General features: G+C 45.9%; 1 protein-coding gene across 1 annotated transcript in view; it reads right to left on the minus strand.

The window, feature by feature from the left end:
- The window catches only part of UBR3 (ubiquitin protein ligase E3 component n-recognin 3), a 390465-nt gene that overhangs the window by 206512 nt on the left and 160257 nt on the right, over nucleotides 1–23696 (minus strand). The window contains exons 19-20 of the mRNA XM_082260312.1: nucleotides 9637–9733; nucleotides 1401–1542 (exon numbers count right to left, since the gene is read on the minus strand). Coding sequence (XP_082116438.1) covers nucleotides 1401–1542; nucleotides 9637–9733 — 239 coding nt within the window. The remainder of the gene's footprint in view (nucleotides 1–1400; nucleotides 1543–9636; nucleotides 9734–23696) is intronic.

A 23696-nucleotide genomic window follows, 5' to 3' on the forward strand; every position in this document is an offset into this window, starting at 1 on the left:
CCCCCCCCGAGCGCCAGAGCACTCCAGGCACACAGCTCCCGCAGAGACAGGGAGAGGGAAGGACACACAGACCGGGCAGACCAGGGGATCTCTTGGGAGGCAGAATCCCATTATCTCCAGGGGAGGACCCACATCCCCCCAAGGCCAGCGGGGGCAAGGGGGGCACAGATACTCACCATACGATGTACCGGGTGGGCTCCGCTCCGGGCAGACTGCCTCCCACCCGAAGTGGGGGTGCTGCCAGCCAAGGGGTACGCTGCGACTCAGGGCATTCCAGGTCGTCCAGGCATCTGCTTGCAGGCTCATCCCCCGACATGGGGGCACCCCCTTGGCTAGGCCTAGGTCGGAAATCTATTCCGTCGTGGCTAGGCCTAGGTTGGAACTATCACGCTCGTAGGCCAGACTGGGGGGACCATAAGGATCTAGATTATCCAGTATGAAGCCCCAGTCGGCATTGTTGCTTGTAGATCACCAGGAAATTTTTCCCTGAACACCAGCTAGCAAGTGAGTAAAGAGAAATAAAAGAAAATATTCTGAAAAGAATATAAAAACCTGAGACCGGAGTCCCAGCAGGAAACCTAGGTCTACTCCTTCTCTAGGCAGAAAACAAACTGATGTGCTGGGTTGTGCAGTGGGGGTTTATGCCTGGAGGGAGAGCCCCCTGTGCCTGTATATTCAAATTTTCCTGCCTAGACTTCTCCTGATGGGAGGAGCATAAACCCACTCAGCTCATGGAGATGAGGCTGTGTGTCGATGGACGATAGAGAAAAGGTATTTTCTATAACATTACATAAAGACACACACTGGACAATATATAATCCATTTACAGAGCAGATTCAGTGATTTCACAAGGCCTTTACCTAGAGTTTATTTTGGAGATTACAGGGATGTTGACTCCTTTGCTGACAGGGAGCGAGAGGGGGAGAGAAGATAGGGGACAAATAAGACATCCCCCGAAAAAAAGGCCTAATGCATTTTTTTTGTACCTAAGACCCGGGCTTATTTTCGGGGAAACACGGTACACGGTATGCACACACCTCCAAGTTTTAGACTGGGTATACACGTATCGAAATTTGACTGGTTCAACAGGAACCCGCCAAAATTTGATTTGTGTGCATCTCTCTCTGTTCAACAATCCTGCCAGAAAACCAGTATTCGATCAGCCACTGCAGCCCTGACCTGTGTATTCGGATGGGGGGGGGGGGGCCCCACTGTCAGAATACAAACGATGTGGATGCGGGAATCTGTAAAGTTTTTTTGTTCAACCCACTGGCTGAAATTTAGAAAAAAAAAAAAAAAAACACTCAGCATAGACCCAGCTTTACACCTTTACTAGCAGTGTTTGTCTTCAGGTACACAAGGCTGAAGTTGATGAAGACACACATACACGCCAAACGTACCTTGTACAGCAGAGTGAAGAGCACAATGTGTAAAGTTTTGCAGTGCAGGAGCCTCATAAGACCTTTGTAGCTAGGATGCAGTGGGGTTCTTCTCTTGTAAGGTGGCCACGGGTTTCCTGGACATCTTCCTATCTGTTTCAAACTAAACATACAAATAAATGCAATTGCTTACAAATATTACATGCCATGTATTTTATATACTAAAGAAAAGAAATGTTATTATAATTCAAGTATTTTGTGTGATCTTTTCAATTTCCTGTAATCTACTCCTTTTCTTGGACACGGTTCACACTACCGCGACTTGTCAGGCGACCTGTCAGCCTGACATGTCGCGGTCCATTCAGTGCTACGGGAACCATTCTAATAGGAGCGACTCAAGTCGCTCCGACTTAGAAAATAGTTCCTGTACTACTTCGGGGCGACATCGGAGCGACTTGCATTGACTTCAATTATGTGAAGTCCGTGCAAGTCGCGTCGAAGTCGCGGTGCACGCGACTTCACAGGTCACCCCCGAAGTCGTGCCGCGGTAGTGTGAACCGGCACTTATAGTCAAACAAGATGTTCATATTTTTAGGATGTTTATGTTAAGGTTATTTTTATTGTGAAAATTGTTGTTTAAACACATTGCAAAATGCCCTGGTTTACTGAACGGAACTTCAGAGCCTAAAGTAGAATTAAAAGCAAAACATTTTTTACTTTTTGGATAGAATGCCGAGGAATTAGAGCTTGTCAGTTTTTATTACTGCCTGTGCCCCCTTAAGGAGATTCACCCTCTCTATTTGTTTTGTTTATTGTGATGATTGAAAGTGAAAAAAAAATAAATAAATAAAAAAGAAAATCCCAAAATTGAGTTGTCCCCAGAAGAATGATAGAGGGAAACCTTCCAATAGGAATACGAGTTCTGGTGACCTGGGGGCCCCAAAGGATTCACTTAGTTTGCAGGGATTTCCTCTCACTTCCTGTTTGGCTATGGGACAGGAAGTGAAGGGAAATCCTTGCAACAGGACACAGATGGCAAAAAAAAAAAATCTGACCGGTTATAACCCTCCCTTGCTCTATCCAAAATGAAAAACATGTTTTGCCTATAGTTCTACTGTAAACAGCAAATTAACAACAGGGAGAGAGGAGATTTGCAGCAGTGTTTTTGTAGTGAAGGACAGAAGGAATGCAAGTGTAACATACAAAATACACTTACCTTCCCAAACACTGTAGTTATGCATCCAGAAAATCAGAAAATTTGGATTTTTGTAAGAACTTACCGTAAAATCCTTTTCTCTGAGTCCTCTGACAGACGCAGCTCTCAATGCTTCTTCACTTATGGGTAATGCGCCATCTACAGGAGTAGACAGTGAAAAGTTTTCACAGTTTGCACTTTGACACGCCTATAGGGGCTGTCCCTCTCGTCACTACCCCAGACACACTGTGCTCTAATATCAGTTTTGTAGCAAGCAGTGAAAGAAGACACAACCAACCTCAAAATATAGGGACGGGAGCTGCGTCTGAGGACTCAGAGAAAAGGATTTTACGGTAAGTGCTTACAAAAATCCAATTTTCTCTTACGTCCTCTGACAGACACAGCTCTCAATGCTTCTTCACTTATGGGATGTCCCAAAGCAGTGTAGGCATGAGGGGTGGGAAAAACGCAATCAACTGTTAACGCCTTTCCAAGGCTAAAAACGTAGCCAACAGGGCAACAAAAAGCTCAACCAACACCAACAGGAGCTTTCCCCCCCCCAAAAAAAAAAAAGTCATCCCCGAGAGAAAACATGCTCTCTTAGTCAAACAGCAGCCTGCAAAACCTTGCGGCCAAAGGAAGCGTCCGAGGATGCCATCAAATCGATCTTGTAGAATTTTGTGAAAGTGTGTACAGACCACCAGGTCGCCGCTTTACACACCTGAGCCATAGATGCTGGATGGCAAAAGGCCCAAGAGGCACTCAGCGCTCTAGTAGAATGTGCCCTCACAGGGAAAGGAGGCACCTGACCCTTTAACAATAGGCCTGAACAACAGTCTGTCTGATCCACTTGGATATGGTTGCAGTAGACGCAGCCGAATCCTTACGAGGTCTCTCAGGAAGGACAAACAGAGAATCAGATGTCCGGAAGGACTCCATGGCTGACAGGTAGACCCTGACAGCCCGAACCACATCCAGTGAATGCAAGGTAAATTCATTGGATGCTTGGGCGTAGCACAGAGCAAGAAAAAAAAAAAAAACAACATCTTCCAAGTACGGCAAGAAATCGACCCAGAAGTAGCCTTGCAAGCCCTCAACAAGGCAGGAATCACTGATACAGAGAGACCTCAGTCTCTCAATGCCTGGCTTACAACACCCAGCGACCGTAAAGTAGGATGGAAGAGCAGCCCTTGAGACAGCAGAGCCTCTCACAGAGGTAGCTGCCAGGGAGGCCCGACGACCATCTCTACCAGGTCTGCGTAGGAAAGACCTGCGAGGCCAGCCTGGGGCCACCAGGAAAACTGGTACCTGTTCCACTGCCAACCTGCGGAGGAACCTGGACAAGAAGCTGTACCAGAGAAAAGGCAGAAATCATTCAAAAAGTGGTTCCAAGGCACTACCAACGCGTCTGTGGCATCGGCCAGAGGATCCCGAGCCCTGGCCACAAACCGCTCTACCTTTTTATTCAGACGAGATACGAACAGATCCACCTCCGGCGTATCCCATCTGGCACACAAGAGTTGAAAAAACTTCCGGATGCAGAGACCATACCCCATGATCCAGAACCTGGCGACTCAGGTAGTCCACCTGTCAATTTTCCACACCTGGAACGTAAACAGCAGAGAAAGCCGGAAACATGTGCCTCGGCCCAAATCAGGATCCCGGCCACTTCCCTGGCCGCCCGGGCACCCTTGGCGCCCCCTGATGAATTAAGTAGGTCACAGCCGTTCCATTGACGGATAAGACCCCAACCGGAAGACCATGCAGCCAAAAAGGCCAATGGAGCAGGCACTATTTGATCGCCTTGGGCTCCAGGACAGCCATCGGCAAGGATGGTGCCTCTGCTGACCACGTTCCCCGGACACAAAAAAAGACCTGCCCAGGCTCAGAGCAGGCGACAGAAGCCACCAGTAGAGCTCTGACCAAGTTTGACGGCTGAGACAAAGCATCCTGTCCAAAGACTGTGGGTCCGTGGCCCACTTGACAAGTATGTTTATCTGTAGAGACCTTGTATGAAATAGAGCGAATGGCGCCGCCTCGAAGGTCGACACCATAAGCCCCAAAGAGGGCAACCTGATCTCACACTGCAGGGTCTGAAGTATGTCCTCTGGGAGAAAGACCCTCGTCTGAGAGGAGTCCAGGATCATGCCCAGGTAGAGCAGATGCACTGACGGAGTCAGCGCCGACTTCTGGAAGTCAATGGTCCAACCGAACTCCTGAAGCGTCTGGACCGTGAACGCCAGGTCGCTCGACAGGGTGACCTGAGAGCATGTCCACAAGATCGTACAGATAACCAAGGATCGCAATCCCCATTTTGCATTGCAAAGCCAGCACTGGGACCAAAGCCTTGGTGAAGACCCTGGGTTTCTGTTATACCTGAAGGGTTTCACATGTACTGTCACTTTAAGGCTGGCTCCACCCAGGAGTGATGACAAGGGTCAAGGGGCAGAGTGGCCATCTTACAGACACATGTAGAGATGTATTGATATGCAGAGCTGTCCTGTAATGCTGTACAGTGAGTCCTGAATAAACAACCGTTGTTCCAGACCAGAGTCCTGTGTCTCTCACAACACGGAGACTATAACAGTTTCTGTCCTGCACAAGCAATCCCCGTGCAAGGAGAGCCTGCAAAACCTCCCTGGGAACCCTCAATTGATCTGGAGATAGACGGAGACATGGTGGAAAGAACCTGTCTGCTGGGCGAGACCGACAGTCTGACTTGTACCCTGTACGAATCAGGTCGTGAACACAGTTGTCCAGAACCAGAGGACCAGGGTTCTGGGAAGCAACATAGACGTCCCCCCACCCCCGAATCGCGTGAGGGTGTCCCTTCATGAAGTTGAGGATTCGTCCATTGAACTGGACTGGCTAGGCTCGGGCATACCCGACCAAGCCTCCTTGTGCCCACCGGAGGCCCTGAACGGTTTACTTTTCTCTTGCGCCCCTGAGGCACGAAAAGGCTGCCTGTGAGCCGTGGAGGAAGTCCCCCGCTTACCGCGAGGTGCCTTACCCTTTGAGGATTGGGGGAGAAGAGTACTCCTGCCCCCCGTTAAGCCCTTGATCAACTCAACCAAGGAGTCACCAAACAGACGCTCACCCAAAAAGGGGAGATCAGTTAAGGCCTTCTTAGAAGCCTGGTCAGCCGACCAGTTCTTCAGCCCTACCATTCAGCGTATTTCACAGGACTAAAAATCCCCTTACTGTAAAGGGATAACAGCGCTGAAAGTGTTTGGGAACCACTAGCATGTGCTTAATGTGCCTCCATTGCTCATTCACAATATCGTGAAAATCCTCAGGAGAAGGAAAAACCCGACCCGACTTCTGGGCTTTTGCGGGAGCCGAAGACAACCCGCTTTCCTGATGGTGAAGGCTCATCATCTAATTGCAAAGTTTCCCTCACTGAATGAATCAGTGCTTCCACCAGAGCGTGTTCCCGCACTGCAACTGAGGACTCATTCTCCTCACCGTCTGACTGAGGAGAGGGATCCCTCCGGGAGGGTTTTGTCCGTGGCAACCACATCAGGCCCTGACCATGGACTGTGGGGCTCCGCTCCGAAACAGTTCGTCTCCCACCCTGAGTGGGGGTGCCATCAGCCAAGAGGGGTACGCTGCAACTCAGGGTGTTCCAGGTTGATGCGACCCGGTGACGCATCCATTCGCAGGCTCATCCCCATCCACCGGGGCTCTGTCGTAGCGAGGCCTGGGCGGACCACAACCTGCTCACGCTCGTAGGCCAGGCTGGGAGACCATAAGGATCTAGATTATCCAGTGCGAAAACCCCAGTCCGGCTGTCGCTTGTAGTTCACCAGGAGGATCCCCCTGACACTAGCTAGTGATAGTGAGTAAAGAGAAATAAACAAACATTTTCAAAAGAAAAGAAAAAAACTGAGACCGAAGTCCCAGCAGGGAAACCTAGGTCCTACTCCTTTACTAGGCAGCAAGAAACTGATTTTAGAGCACAGTGTGTCTGAGGTAATGTCGAGAGGGACAGCCCCTATAGGAACGTCAAGTGAAAACTTTTCACTGCCTAGTCTACTCCAGTAGAGGGCGCGTTACCCATAAGTGAAGAAGCATTGAGAGCTGCGTCTGTCAGAGGATGTAAGAGAAATAGGATTTTTAGGATTCACAAGATAATGCTGAATAATGCTTGGACCATCATGGATGAGCTGTTTGCAAGCTGTGAAAAAGCAGCTCCAAAAGCAGCTAAACCATTGGTCTTTTTGCCACAATGCAGCCTTAAAGTAAAACTCCAGTCGATGTTGTTTTTGGGGTTTTGGATAGAGTGGAATAGATTACCGACCTTCACAGACATCAGTATACTCTATAATATGTGAAAATAATTGTCAATATAATTTATTTTTCCTTATTCAACCACAAGGAGTCTCAGCGACAATAGAGGCTCCTCAGGTTTTGGCTCCAGGATGTGGATAAGAGAAGCCAGTAAAAGGGAGTGGAGCCTTATCTTCTACCACATCTTATCCACCCCGTTGAGGTCAATGGAGGAGCGGAGGGGGATCACCTTTTGGAGGTATATACCTAGTAAATATAGATGGTATCCAGTCTAAGGTCTATGGAAACAAATGTCTGTCGCATAACAGAGGATATATTGACATTGGTGAAAAGCTGTAGTAGATTATTTGTATTAGGGGCAATACCACACTTTGTACATTGGACATTACAGCAGATAACATGAATGTGTGTTTTTGACAATTAGAAGGTATAAATAAGATCATAAAATCAAATAGAGCACAGCTGATTTGAAATGTTTGTTTCAAAGGGTTAAATGTATCAGGTTTTTATTACTATATATATTTTTTTTTTCCTCTCATCCAGAGACAACTTTTAAATTGTAATTTCCCTTTGCTCTCTCAGTGAAAATAGTCACAGGGACATATAGGATATAATCTCCCTAGTAGGAATATAAAAAGCAATAAAAACGTGACAGAGGATCTTATTCCCCCTTTACCCTAAAAAAGGAAAAAAAAAAAAAAGGAAAAATAAAAAGCTCTAATTCCTCTTTAAACTCTGAAACACGCCTGTTTTAATGAAGGTACCCAGGTCTATGTCAATAGAGGTTAGTAGGTTATAAAGAACATGCAGTATTAACCCAAAAAATATTACTCTGAACTACAGCAATTTACCTAATCCAAGTTTTGAAGTCTAAACAATATGTCTAATTCCTAGAGGTTTTTAGTAGTTCTGCCAAAAAAAAAAAAAGTCTATGGTCAATCTCTCAAAACTGCACCCTAAGTTCTGTAGTGACAAGCTAGATGTGTGTTGCATTAATGGTCCGTGACTAATCTGCGCAACAAGCAATCATCAAATAATTATTGCAAAGTCGATGTGAGTGACGGAACAATCATGGATGATATTTGGTTGCACAACTTTTACATAATTTAGATCTTATCCTAACAATCTCTGCTTCACACTGTTTAGCAGATGAATGTTTTTAAATTAAGCAAGACAATACTATGGGCAGAGCTCGCTGAACTACAGTAAGAAATTGGCCCAGTTACATTTACGGAAAGGGAATTATGGAAAGATATACTGTGACTGTTATAAGCTTCTTTACTTTGCATATTGGTTTTTCATATTGAATAAACCAGATAAGCTCCTTATATTGAGGGAAAGGATAACTACAGCGAACGTAGGGACCCCTGATAATAAAGCAACTTTTGGTTAGTTCCTACAGCAAGCGTTATAGACTCTGGCGATGTGTGTCACCAGACTTCATTGAGCAGTTTACATTTAAAACTTTACTGAGACAGTATTTTTTGTGCTGCAGTTATTTGGAAGGGTTTGCACATCCGCATGGAAAGATCCTTCCTTGAGGAAAGGACAAGGTTACTTTAAGCCTGTTTTCAGCAGGACTTCAGGGAACTGCAGCATCCAATTAGCAAATAAATTGCTCTGGAATAAAGGTTAAGCAATATTTGCTCACGCTGGAAGGCAATGCATCATTCATTCTGACGGCTCATTCCAAAAACTCTACAAGACGAATGGAAATGAAGCCCGGAATGTCAGCTAAATTGCTGGAATACATTTAATGCCTCCAACTAATGCCCTTTTCTGATATTTGGGAAAAAATAATTACCATGTAAAAAGCAAGCATTTTACTTGTCTATTTATAAAGCAAAATGGCAACAAAGTTAAGCTTTGAGTTTTTACTTTCACAGATTTAGCAGAAAATGCCTTAAGGACTGCCAATCTAAAAACGGACAACCCAGTTCAGGATGGACCATTTTAATAACGTAAAAGCATGAAAACATAATATTCTGGTTTTATCCCGTGCATGTCTATTACACGTCTTTGAATCTGTGAGTTCACAAAAGGTAGGTGAAAGTAGTATAAAGTCTTATACTCACTACTATTATCGGACACTGACAATCCATTAGGTTTCCTTATACGTGACATATTTTGGACAAGCTTAATTTATGGTCTACCAAAGAGAGTGGTTCTCTATAGTACCATCTTTCAGTTTCTCAAAAAATGTCTTAAATTCAGTAATGGAAGCACACCACCTCTAGGGAGGGTATATCAGCTACAGTGAAGATGAATACATTTTAAATCACTGCCCTGAAATCAGCACAGCCCTGTCCTGTCAAACTGCAATAGCACTTGAGGCACACTAAAGTATGCTTGTGGCATTTTAAATTGGCACAAGTCTTGCACGCTTTCATAGCCATTTCATGCCCTTACAGCTTGGTAAAAAGGAGGTGAATCTGCTGTCCAGCCTTACGGACACCTCCACATGATGTGCAGCAACTGAAGCAACTTTTAGCATGAGGAAAAATGATTTCTTGAAATGTACTTTTGTAGTTGAATACTAGACAACATTTCATCTTAACAAGCATTATAAACCCCAAATATAACAAAGAAGGGCATTATACATGCCCCAGATGCTGCTAGCCCACTACAGAGGAGTTAGGGATTCAAAGTAATCAGCATGCTGGAATTTAGTTCCATCACAGCCAGTGTTCAGTAGATTAGGAATTTCAGCAGATGAACAGAAATACGTGCTATAAAGATATTTTTACAGGTTGCAATATAACCAGTACTCACAAAGCTGTGTATCGGTCCATGGCAGACTGGACATCTCTACGGTAAACTGTGCGCAGAATCACCATAACTGGGTCAAATTCTTGATCCCAGATCTCACCTTCACATGGAAAAAAAACATTATTTCAGACGTTACTATCTAAATTTAATTTGCTACATAAAGATTTGGATTTTGGGATAGACAGGTTAACGGGAGAAGCACACATTGCATTGCTAATTATTGACAATAAAGAGAACCTCAACTTTGATTGAGGAATAAATGTTCTCGTCTGGGTGACCTATGTACAGTACATTGCAGGGAAACTTTGTTGCAGAGCCCTACCTTTTGTTATTCTGAACAAATAGCTGTTTGTTTCTCTGTGTCCATTTGTCAAGTGAATCTGTATGGGAGTGGTTATTATTCAGCTGTTGAACCTACAGGGCTCTAAAGAGGAAAATTGCAGGGTCTGCTTCACTTTAGACGTGATTTCACTTTGATAGTATCTCACCAAAAATTACAAAAGTGTTGCAGGGGATGCTCAAAATTGGATTTTTATCTTAGTGCAGACTTCTGGGAAAATCAGTGAGCCAATCACACAAGCAAGAAATTACATTTCTGGGGGGCATTCTGTACACATCTGTTTACAGAACACCCCCAGGTGTCCATATTGCATTGCATTTTACAGAAAATGACAGTGCTGTAGATTGAAAAGGAAAGGTAATTTTTAATAACATTCAATCACAATATGACTTGTGTCGCATTTGTAAACACTGTATTTATTTTTTTATTTGCTAATTTTTTTATTTTTTTTTCTACTAGTTACCCTTTAAGGGGTTATTTTCTAAATCTGGTGCAGCTCAGCAAGAAAATCCATCCGCTAATCAGAAAAAGTATTTATGCTTCTCAAAGAGATATATAGATAGTATTAACAAGCTACCTTCATCCCATATAACAATATCTGAGAGGCAACATTTGCCAGGGGAACTGGGGAATGGGAAACAGAAAGGGGGGGGGGGGATAGGGTTGGGCAAGGCATCAATTATTTGGTACAAACATTACATTGCATAAAAACAGCAATTACACTAAAATTGTAATCACAGTTAGAACTAATATATATTAAATATATATATATATATATATATATATATATATATATATATATATATATATATATATATATATATATATATATATATATATATATATATATATATATATATATATAGATAGCACTGCCCCCTAGGGAGCTAATGGAGTAGGCCTGCACCACCGTCTGCCTGATCCACTTAGAAATGGTTGCAGCAGATGTGGCCTACCCCTTATGAGGTCCATCCATAAGAACAAAGAATCGGATTTCCTAATCAGTTCAGTCACCGCCAGGTAAACCCGAATCGCCCGCCCCACATCTAAGGAATGTAAGGCAATTTCCTTAGGCTGGTTAGGCTTAGGACATAGGGATCAGTAGCACAATGTCTCCATTCAAATAAAACCCTGAGACAACCTTAGGAAGGAACGCCTGACAGGGTTGTAACACCACTTTGTCCCTATGAATCACCAACTAACGTGACCAACAGGACAACGCAGTTAACGCGACACCCTACGTGCGGAAGTAATCGCCACTAAGAAAGCCACCTTCTGCGACAGAGTGAGCAGAGGAATGTCCCGAATATTTTCAAAGGGAGGCCTTAGAAGCACCGAAAGAACCAAATTGAGATCCCACAAAGGTACCAGGGATCGCACCGGAGGATCGGCATGGCGTCGGCTAGAGGATCCTGAGACCTTGACACGAACCTCTGTACCTTCCTGTTAAGCCAGCAAGTCCACATCGGAGGTCCCCCACCGAAGACACATTTGATGGAAAACCTCCGGGTGAAGAGACCATTCTCCCAGATCCATTGTCTGCTGACAGATAGTCCGCTTGCCAATGCACCATCCCCGGAATGTGCACAGCAGAGAGGACCTTAAGAGATTGTTCTGCCCACCTCACGATGCCAGCCACTTCCCGGGCCGCCAAGGCACTCTTGGTGATTGACATGCCACAGCTGTAGCATTGTCAGATTGTATCAGCACCATGAAGATGATCCATCCACTGAGACAGACCAAGCCTGATCGCCCGAATTTCTAGGATGTTGATCGGCAACGTGGACTCCTCTCGAGGCCAGACACCTTGGGTCGAACACACTCCCAAGACACCTCCCCAACCGGACAGACTGGCATCCGTGGTGATTACAGTCCAATACAGGGGAAGAAAAGATTTTCCCCAGACAAAGAGCCGGGGAGCAAAGCCACCATAGGAGAGACTCCCTTGAACCCCGACTCAACAGAACCTGAGTGTTCAATGACAGCGGGTCCTTGTTCCATTTGATCAGAATCTCCCCTTGCAAAGGTGTGGTGTGGAACTGCGCAAACTGAACCACCTCGAAGGTGGAGACCATCAGACCCAGCACTTGCATGCAAGTCCTGAGTGATGATAAATGGTTAGATAACAGGAGCCGAAAAGCCTCCTGTAGCTTCAGCAGTTTTATTTGAGGAAGGAACACCCACGTCAGACCCAAGTAGTCCAGCTTTGTGGACGCAGACAGTGCCGATTTCTGAAAATTCAGTGTCCATCCGCACTCCTGCAGAGTTCGCATCTTAACCTCCAAGTTGGCTTCAAGAAAATCATCCAGGTAGCCCAGTACCCTGATCCCCCTTCTGCCGTAAAAAGGCCAAAACCCGTGCCAAAACCTTTGTTAACACTCGAGGAGCTGAGGCGAGAGCAAAGAGTAACGCTACAAATTGAAAGTGGTCCTCGCCCACGTCAAAACGAAAAAAACACTGATGCCTGACATATATTGCAATATGAAGGTAAGTGTCCTTGAGATCGATAGATGCCATCAGATCTTCTTTATGAAGGAAAGCTACTACTGTGAGGATGGATTCCATCTGGAATTTCTGAACCCACACATAACCGTTCAGAGCCTTGAGATCCAAGAACGGACGAACCTTGCCTTCCTTCCTGGGAACTGTGAACAGATTTGAAAAAAAACCCTGGTAACGTTCAGACTCTGGAACAAGCACAATAACTCCTTGTGCTAACAGGTCCTGCAATGCTCCGTAAAGGCCCTGTAGCAGCTCTGGAGACAGGCGTAAGTTGGAAGGAAAGAACCTTGCCGGAAGCAAGCACTGAAACTCGATCTTGTAACCAAACCAGTTCGTGAACGCATTTGTCCTGAATGAGCAAGGTCCATGAATCCCGAAAAAGGAGAGTCTGTCCCCCCATCCCACGGGGGGAGGGCGCCCCTTCAGGCTGGGGGAAGGCTTGTCTGCGGAACCAGAGGCGCCCACTTTGGACTTACCATTTCAGGGTCTCTTGGAGCCTCCCGCAAAGTTACGGGTGGATCTTGAGCCCTTTTCCTGCAAGCCAGCCGGACGAAAGGGCCGATTGTAATCCGAAAAGAAGGGACACCGCTTACGGTGAGGTTACTTGCCCTTAGCAGCCTGTGGAAGCAATGTACTCTTGCCTCCCATAAGGCCCTTAATCATCTCTTCCATAGAGACACCAAACGGTCACCTACAAAGGGAAGATCAGCTGATCAGTACTTCAACCAGATCATGCAGCGAAGGATCGCCGCCGTCACAGAAACCCTGCCGGCCAGGGGGGCCACATCCAGGGATGCATCACAAATATACTGTAACCCTTGAATCAATTGATCCACCAGCTCAGAAGGATGTGGACTCCCCTCAAGATCCCGGCGCAAAACCTTAGCCCATTCCGTTAAGGTCTGGGATACCAAGGTGATCGCAAACAACGGTCTTAAAATTGAACCAGCCACGGTGAAGAGGTACTGGACCAGAGTCTCAGTTCTTTTGTCCACGGGGTCCTTAAAAGACATGGAATCTTCCACTGGCAAAAGTGTGATCTTATTCAGCCTGGAAACCTGAGTGTCCACCGAAGGTGGAAACGTCAGTTTCTTCAGAAGTGGCTCCTCAAAGGGACATCTTCTAGCAAAACGCTTAGGTATTACAACCATGCGTTTTGGGGAACCCCACTGACTAGTGACAATCTCGTAAAAATAGGCAGGAAATGGAAAAGCCTTATTCACCTTGGAAGAAATTGCACCAGCATCGCTGACTCAAGATGCAGCCGAGTGCACGGGTGCAGAGGACGACTCCTCCTCACTATTAGAGCACAAGTATTTTATTTATTTTGAAGAAAAAAAAAAAAAACAGGAGGCCCCTTCCCCCTGTGCATCGCTGTGACACCACAAGAATCAGTCACCTGTGGCGCTGCATACAGCAGAGGAAGGATAGTGTGTAGAGACTCACCACCTGAGCTGGAAAGCGCCAAAACGATGTGCCACACTGCTGGAAAGAGAAAGAGGAAACGCTGACCTGACACTAGAGGTCCCTACAGCCTCAGCACTGTCTCAGACTACAGGAAAATGGCTGCCAATGCATGTCTATGGGGAAACCAAAAACATGGCCGCTGAACTACAGCAACATGGTTGTTGAACTGGGAAATACAGAGACCACGGAAAAAATGGTGGCACCCCACAGTGCTGCAGGGAAAAAGTTCACAGACCCCAGAAGGGGGGGGGAACCCCCCCCCCCCCCCCCCCCGCAGCACCACCCAAGTACAGACATCCCCTACAGGGGCTGACAGCGGCATAACCCACCGCTCCTCCAGCCCAGCACCGTGTAGCCCCCTACACAATTTCACCCATGCCCCCCAATAGGGGCAAGGAAGGGGGGGGGACAGGGAAAAGATGAGGGCACCAAATTTAAGGGGAACTCCACAAGGCGAAGTGGGAAGCACAAGGGGGAGGAAGGACATGGGGGGGCTGCGACCACTCCAGCAATTCGGCAGGAAAGGAGGGGGGATACTAATCACCATACCACGGTCAACATACCACGGGCGCCACTCCCAGCAGTCCACCGCACCGCAGTCTTGGAATAGGGGTGTTACATAGTTAGTCAGGTTGAAAAAAAGACAAGTCCATCTGGTTCAACCAACAAAAAAAAAAAAAAACACCAGTATTGAAAACCCAACCATACAATCCCATATTACACAATCCTATACCCGCAGTTGATCCGAAAAAACACAGCAAAGCATGATCCAATTAGCTATAGCAGGGGAAAAATTCCTTTCCGATCCCCCGAGAGGCAATCGGATATTCCGTTTTCGACTAAATCTGTTTTCCTCTAGACGTAAAGAGTGCCCCCTTTTCCTCTGTGTTGACCTTAAAGTGAACAACTCAACACCAAGTTCACTATATGGATCCCTTATGTATTTATACATGTTAGTTGGGTCGGGCTCGCAGGCCAGACTGGGAAGACCGCAAAGATCTAAGACATCCAGTGTGTCACCCAATCCGGCTGTTGATTGTAGTTCATACAAGAACAAAAATAATAAAGAAAAAGTTAAACAATTCCATTTAAATAGGAAAAAATGCCAGGACTGCAGATCCCAGCAGAGAGACGGGTCATAACTCCGGACTAGGCAGAAAAAAAACTGGACTACTACAGCAGGAAGTGATGGCATACCCTCGGGGACTGCCCCAGGGGCGTAATCAAAAAGGTTTCAGCCTAGTCCTAGAATTGAAGCTGTGTCTGTCATGGAATGAAAGAGAAATCACATATTATATTATAGTTGGTATAAATCAGCATGGAGCGAGGGGAGAAAAAAGTTGTGTGACTGCATTATTAGCATAGTCACAGTTTGGTAATAAATATATGGCATCCATGCTCATGTCCACTAGAACAGAATCGGGGGGTATATATACAGCGGATTAGGCTAGGAGGCTTGGCCATAGTTGCATATTGTAGCGGAGTAGCAGTATGATCCACGATATCTCCACTGGTAGTCAGACACAGTATACAATAATCCTGGTAGCGTATAATATTCCCAACCCTCCAATAACCAGACGACACATAGCTTGGAGGTCAAACACTAGAATGCCTTGTTTATTGAAAACACAAGGGATCTCCACTCTGCCAAAACCCCTCCCTCTTCGAGACATTCCACATACAAAGCTGAACATCCCATAATAACCTTACTCTGCCAGACAGAAACAATAGGACAATAGAAGGCAGGTATTTAACAATAACAAACCCCCACCCCACACATCTCCTGAGGGACACTGCTCAGAAATAGGATAGTCCCAAGTGAAAGAGTTCTCACTCTCTCCACACAAACCACACTACAAACACTTGGTTCTTAAAGGTATACACATGCAATAAACAATGTATACACGAAGGACAATATACATTGGCTAAGTTTGCCACAATGCTCCCCCAGAACCAAGCCGGCATACACAGTCTGATCCTAACGGATCGGCTTGGGGATGTCGGGAGGAGTACTCACAGATAATTTTTCCAGTTCAGTCTGTCGCGATAACCCGTCAGCATTGCCATCCTGTTTTCCGGGGCGGTAGTGAATAGTAAAATCATAAGGTTGTAACGCCAAACTCCAGCGCAACAACTGGGCATTGTCCCCTGCCACTCGGTTTAGCCATACCAACGGGTTGTGATCCGTGAACTGTTGTCCATACAAGTAGGGCTGAAGCTTCATTCCCTGGGGAGAAGCTCTCTGCTCAAGTAGGTTACGGGTGGTTCTCTGCCATCTTCTCCAATCGGGCTCAATACTGTTCTTAATCCAAACATTGAAGCGTCTGGACCTCAGAAGGCCATTAGGTCTCCAGGATGTTGGCCTGGGATCTGGACTGGCAGGAACGCTGAGGGCAACTGGCCTAGATCGTTCCCCAGTAAGATGTTGGTGGGGAGCTCCCATATCAACCCCACATCAATCAGACCTGACCCGGCACCCCAATTCAAGTGGACCCTTGCAGTGGGTAGTCGGTGTACTGCTCCCCCTGCCATCCGTACCACTGCTGAGCCTCCGGTTCGGACGGCATCTGGAACCAGGTGTCGCTTGACCAAGGTGAGAGTGGCTCACGTGTCTCGGAGACCTTGAGCGGGCATTCCATTTAACTGGACTGATTGTAGATGATGCTGTTGGTTCTCCGTAGCGGCTTGCACCAGGTTAGCTTCATGAAGGGTACCCCATTGCTCCTCGGTGTGTTTGAACCTGGGTACGACTGGGAAAACCTCTGTGGTATAGTAGGGGACCGTTGTCCGTGCTGAAGGGGGTGACCCTGGTCGGATCCATGCAGCTTGGTTCCTGCTCTGGGTACAGTCTCGTCGATAGTGCCCAAACTGCTTGCACCTGTGGCACTGTACCCCACTGCGGGACAGGTATCTGGGTGTCTGGTGTTTGGAGGAGTTTCGCCCAGTCTGTGGTAGTAGTGGTCCTGTGGTGCGAGCCTGCTGCCGGGTAACAACCGAATAAGCTTCGTGGATGGTAGATTGGGGGAACAAAAGCTGAAGTCAGCTCCCCCAGGTCGTTGCCAAAAATAACGTCTGAGGGTAAATCCTGCATCATGCCCACCTCCACATTCCCCGCTCCCCAATTCAGGTGTACCTTGGCAGTGGGGATCTGGTAGATCGCTCCCCCGGCTATACATACTGCCACACACTCCCCTGTGCGGTTTCCCTTGGGTACCAGGTGGTTGCGGACCAGCGTTATAGTAGCTCCAGAGTCTCGCAACCCCTGTACCTCTCTCCCCTCCATCTGTACCTCTTGTCGGTGCCCTTGGTGGTTGTCAGAAGCCGCTTGGATAGGGTTGACTTCATGTAGCGTACCCAGAGGTTCCTCGGTGGAAGCTGGGACCTCGGGTACTCTGTAGGGTTCCGCTTGGGCACAATGAACCGCTGCTCGGTTGTTGGGTGCCGGGGTATTCCAGCTGGGCCGTGGTCGGTTGCGGGGGCAGTCCCGCTGCATATGTCCCTGCTGGTTGCAGGTATGGGCTCGTGGTTGGTACCTGGGCTACTGACTGTTACCTCCTCCTGAACGCGGGTGTGCTGGTTCAGGGACTGCTGGTCGGTGATAGGGTTTGCTGGGCAACTACCCTAGGCGGTGGTCGTTGTTCCCGTCTAGTGTCTTGGTGCTCATCTGCTAATTTAGCAGCCTCTGGAAGGGTGCAAGGTTTACGGTCCCTTACCCAGAGCTGCATTTCTTGAAGTAGTATCCGGAAAAACTGCTCCAACAATAATAATTGCAAGACATCCTCTCGTGAAGTGGCTTGTGCTGCATCTAACCATCCGGTGGCCGCCCTGTGCAAACGATGGGCAAACTCAGTGTGGGAATCTTGGTCCTGCTTTTTAAGATCCCGGAATTGGAGTCGGTATGCCTCGGAGGTGATGGCATACCTGGTCAAAATCGCCTGCTTAACTTTCTGGTAGTCCCGGATGTCGGCATTAGGGACTGCCCGATACGTATCGGCCGCCCGGCCAGACAATTTCCCAGCCAATATCTGTACCTGATCCTCTGGGTCAATGTTATGTAACTGGCACAGCCTCTCGAAGTCTTGCAAATACCCATCTATTTCTCCCTCCGTGTCCGTGAAGTTTTTAAATGCCTGGTACGGTATTTTGGGTTTACCTTGCGGCATGCTGAGTGGAGTTGGGTGTACTTGGAGAGGTTGTGGCTGGGGCCCCCTTATGGCCATGATGTATTCATGTACGTCCGCTGCAACCCGTTCATGGGTTTCCATTGATGGGGTACTTGGATACAATGCTATCCTGCTGCGAAATTCCAGTTCAAATTCTCGGTCTGTTTCTGGCCTTGCATCCATGGCTGCTCTGTCTTCTTCCATGAGTTCTTCGATCAGTGTCGCCTTGTTTTTGTTGCTGGCTATCTTGCCTCTTGCCTCCAGCAATGCTTTCAATGTCTGCCGCTTTAGCCGTGTATAATCCGTTCCCATTCACCAGCCTTTCGTGTAGTTTTACGTACTGCCCCCCTCCGGTTTCATCTGAATGGTTTCTTTTCTCTTTGTTCACATGAATACTGCCGAACGCTGCTTTGCTGTGTGGATAAAGATCCCGTCGCTTGCCACCAATTGTAGCGGAGTAGCAGTATGATCCACGATATCTCCACTGGTAGTCAGACACAGCATACAATAATCCTGGTAGCGTATAATATTCCCAACCCTCCAATAACCAGACGACACATAGCTTGGAGGTCAAACACTAGAATGCCTTGTTTATTGAAAACAAAAGGGATCTCCACTCTGCCAAAACCCCTCCCTCTTCGAGACATTCCACACACAAAGCTGAACATCCCATAATAACCTTACTCTGCCAGACAGAAACAATAGGACAATAGAAGGCAGGTATTTAACAATAACAAACCCCCACCCCACACATCTCCTGAGGGACAAAGCTCAGAAATAGGATAGTCCCAAGTGAAAGAGTTCTCACTTTCTCCACACAAACCACACTACAAACACTTGGTTCTTAAAGGTATACACATGCAATAAACATAATGTATACACGAAGGACAATATACAGTGGCTGTGTTTGCCACACATATAAAAGATGTTCTGAAATATTGTGGAGCATCACCTTAACCACTTGCCGACCGCCGCACGACTATCTACGTCGGCGGTCAGCCCCTCACAGGCAAACTAACGTAGGGCTACGTTGCTTGCTTGTGAGGGTCTAGGGAGCGAGCGCGCGCCCCCGGGGGCGCGCTCCCGCTCCCGCGTGGTCACGGACCCCCCCGCGCGTGTGACCAGCGGACCCGATGTCCGCCGGTCACTCGGCGATCGGCGGGGGAGAGGGAGAATGTCAGGCAGCTTGTGTAAACAAACTGCCTGTCATTCTCCTCGCTGCAAAGACACTGATAAAACGGATCTGGTATGTAGATCCGTTGATCAGTGTCCTTACAGCTAGAGCCACAGCCAATCACAGTAGAAACCACGCCCCTAGGGACACACACAGCCCCTCCCTTCCAAATAAAGTTAACCCCTTCACTACCAGTGTATTTTTACAGTAACAGTGCATATGTATAGCACTGATTACTGTAGAAATGTCACTGGTAACCCCAAAAGTGTCAAAAATGTCAGTCAAGGGTCCGATCTGTCCGCCGCAATGTCGCAGTACCACAAAAAGAATCGCAGATCGCCGCCATTACGCGTTAAAAAAAAAAACAACAAAAATGACAAAAATCTTTCCCTTTGTTAGTAAACGCGATAACTTTTGCGCAAACCAATCAAAATACGCTTTTTGCGATTTTTTTTACCAAACATAGGTAGCATAAAACAAATTGGCCGAAAATTTTTAAAAATTTTGATTTTTACATTTTTTTTGGGGGGAATTTCATATAAAAAAATGTGAAAAATATTGCTATTTTTGCAAAATTGACGCTCTTTTTTTGTTTATAGCGCGTGATCAAAAAATCGCACAGGTGATCAAATACCACCAAAAGAAAGCTCTGTTTGTGGGAAAAAAAGGACGTCAAATTCGTTTAGGTACAGCGTCGCACGACCGCGCAATTGTGCGTTAAATTCACGCAGTGCCGAATCGCAAAATACCCCCTGGTCGGAATGGGGGTAAAATCTTCCGGGGCTTAAGTGGTTAATCCAAGCAACCTCCCCCTGGGACAATGTGCCTGGAGTGCGGGTTCACATTTGTGCGATTACAGAGATCACATGTAATTCAGAGCGCACTGCTCCTAAAATTACATGTGATCTCTGTGCGGTGCAAATTCAGCCATACATGCCATACATGGCTGAATTTGCACCGCAATCGCACTAAAACACGCACCGGACCCTTATTTTGGTCCGCAGCAGAATCGGATCACATGGTGGTTCACACTAGTGCGATCAGATTATGTGTGAACTTTCAGATCGCACTGCGATATGTGATCTGATCTGGGGGTGTCGTTAACTTTTAATTGACACCCTCAGCGTATCGCATATGGCAGTGTGAACTGCAAGGGGCGCGGATGCAATGCGGGAACACGCTGTATATTCGCAGCGTTCCCGCATCGCAGAAATGTAAACCGGCACGGACAGTATAACTAGTGACACGTTTTTTGTATATGTTCTAAACCTCATCTCTCCTAGAGGAGCTTATATAGTCCACCTTTGCTTTCAGATAACGATGATATGATGCTACATGTACTATTCATAGCCTTACCTATCTCAAGGTGTCAAGATTAGTAGCGCATTGAAGCCATTAGATAGAGTCTGTGGAAAGGAAAGTACCTTCTAGTGCAATGTATCCAATGCACTATAGACTTCTATAGACTCCGTAAAGCATTCTTGTTTTCAAATTACCTTAGTACCAAGTATCCGCACTGTTGGAGCCTGCACGCCAAATGACCACCCCAGTGCGGCCGTCTTATATTCACTCCAATCCGACAGCTTCATATCTGGCTAAAGGCCGAAAATTAGGCTTGTCTGACGCGACCCCTAACCGTGCGTGCACCAATTTGGCGTAGTACAAAAAATCAGGGACTTCGAGAGCCGAGCTAGACCTCCGCTCACCAGTCCCTAGTAGCGAGGGAAGAGGGTGAGCAACTCACCCAAAAAAGATCCCCCAAGGGATCACGCATTTGTCCCCGAGAGACACCAGGCGCCCCCCAGTGGTGGAACAAGGAACATCAAAGGAGAATGCTGGAACAACACTCCAGAGATCCAGACAACAGTTACATAGCTATTGCAATCATAAACTATGAAATAACCAAATTTTGTAAAAAACAAAAAATAAATAAATGTGTAAGAAATTATAAGAATAATTTTTTTATATAAGTGTACAATTATAATACATTTTTCCTTTTTAGCTTTACCAGAGCTATCCAAACACAGGGCTCTTGGCAAGTGCATGGGCCACGCTATTACATGCCCGAACCATCATATACAGGCTGCATATACAGGCCGCAAAGATGGTTTATAGAACTACAAAAACGTAAATATCCATATGCACATCAATAGTAACTATTTTTTTTTTTTATTAATCAATACCCACGTTAGCACTCAGCTTTCGAGAAGTCCGCGAAAAAAAGGCAGAGGGGGGGAGACAAACAAACTTCGGGAGGGCTGATATGTAAACCATATATACCTCATTGTCCAAATGATCTAGGAAAGAGACTTCAAAGAAAGGGTTTATAAGTAATCATTTAATTTATCCCTGGTGGAATGACCACATTGAGTTATTCGATCCATATAGTTTCTCTTTCGATGACATGCTTGTCTCAATTACCTCCTCGAGGGGCTGGGGCAACAACTTCCAGTACAAAAAATGTTACCACTATGTTATCATATTTATAATGTAGACCTATAGGTCTAGTGACTGAGGTCAAAACTTTGCCTCCATCTGAATAATATAGATGGTCTTCTATCCTCTGGCCAAACTGGTGTATAGTTTTGCCAACGTAAAATGCTTTACATTGGCATACAATTAAGTAAATCATTAAGTTCACATAATGGCGGGACCTGTGCCATTCACCACTAGGTAAGCGGATACCTATCCGCTCTGTCACCCAAGGGCAAAGGTGCACACTTGCCACATCTAATTGTTCCTTCACAAGGATTGACCTCATCGTTCATAAATTTATAGTGGCTCATGTATTTTATGTTTCTGCAGAATTTTCTGGTCTTCACCCTACATTTAGGCTCCTAAAGAAGCGGTCATTGACAGCGAAACATGTCGAGACAATAAGCCCAATCGCAGATTATAACCCACATGCAAGTTGTTTCCATCCAGCATGGGGTTATATGCTAGTACTGCTATTTGGTCTTAAATGGAATTGACCTATTATATATACTGTGCAATGCATTTTTTACTGTAACTGCGGTTTTAATTCAATGTAATTTTTGTACCAAATAAACAATTGATTTTATGTGAGTGTTGAATACCATTTATGGTACCATTAAAATCCCCCTTGCCCCACCACATTTCCTCTCCTCCTACTGTTTCCCATTCCCCAGTACCCATGGCACATGTTGCCTTTCAGAATCAGCTAATCAGGTTTTTTTTTGTCAAAGCTTAAAACGAACAGTCCGAAGTTAGAAGCTGATAGGCCACCATGCACAGCTGTACCAGATTTTGTACTCTCCAGTTTTAGTAAATTAAACACTAAGAATTACTATTTCTCAAAAAAAGAAATCACAAATGTATTTCAAAAGGAAAAAACTTTTTGAAGTACTCAAACAATATTATTCGGATTTTTTTTTTGCCATAAAACCCTTTTTTTGGAGTTTGAGGACACAGGAGTTCAGATATAGTCAGATTATGCTGCTGCCTACAGGCAGATTGATCACTGCAAAACAGAAATATAAGCCAACCTCAGGATCTTTTCTACCCAGCATGTCTCAGGTTTTTAGCAAACATAACTATGAACAAACATGGAGGAGTGTGACCTATGTCCCTCAATGGACTCAAATTATAGGATATTACTGCAAGGACAAAAATTCCAGTTTACTTTATCATCCACTGAAGGAAAAAGACTGCCTGCATCCCAGAAGTTGCCTGAAAGACCAAAGTCCCAATATGAACAGGATGAGCACCTACTAGATAGGGGAGCCTCCAACACAACCAAAGGGAGAGCAAAAAGAATCAACCTCAACATAAACCAGCAAAAAGGTGATCAACCAAAAACGTCCCAAAATACAGGAAAAATCTTATATTCTGAAGTGAAGAAAAGGCCCAAAACCCTATGTAGTCAACAGAAAATTGAGGACAACCCCTAGAAGGAACACAGGACAAAAATGCATGACAGAAAGGCCAACCAGCCAGTCTATATAAGAACACCTATCCCTTTATGATCAAGAAGATGGAATTTTGTGACTAAAGAGTTTTTTTGGCCAGATAATCTCATTAAATTAAACTTAAGAAAACGTGGTAAATATTTCCTCCCCACTCCTCTTACCTATCCTGCCTAACCTGTATAAAAAAAGGACATGTATACCTACCTAATGTTAATCTGCTCCAATCACACAATTCTGCAGTTTTGTAAAGGAATGTTTGACAACGACTCTGAATTCCAGGTGCTGTGACATAACCCATAGGCTCCCTTTGGTCTTGCTATTGCTGGCGCTCCTTCCTGTCCCTTGCAGCAGCAGCTCACTGACACAGAGCAGCTGGAGCTGTATGATCACATGGTCAGACCTGAGCTAATTCAACTAGGCAAGTACACAGATAGGTAAGAGTAGGGGGGAGGGAACATTAAGATCAAATATAGTTAGGCTTTTCTTCT

The sequence above is a fragment of the Pelophylax lessonae genome (genome assembly GCF_965119305.1).
Source record: "Pelophylax lessonae genome assembly, chromosome: 6".
Taxonomy (NCBI): Eukaryota; Metazoa; Chordata; class Amphibia; order Anura; family Ranidae; genus Pelophylax; species Pelophylax lessonae.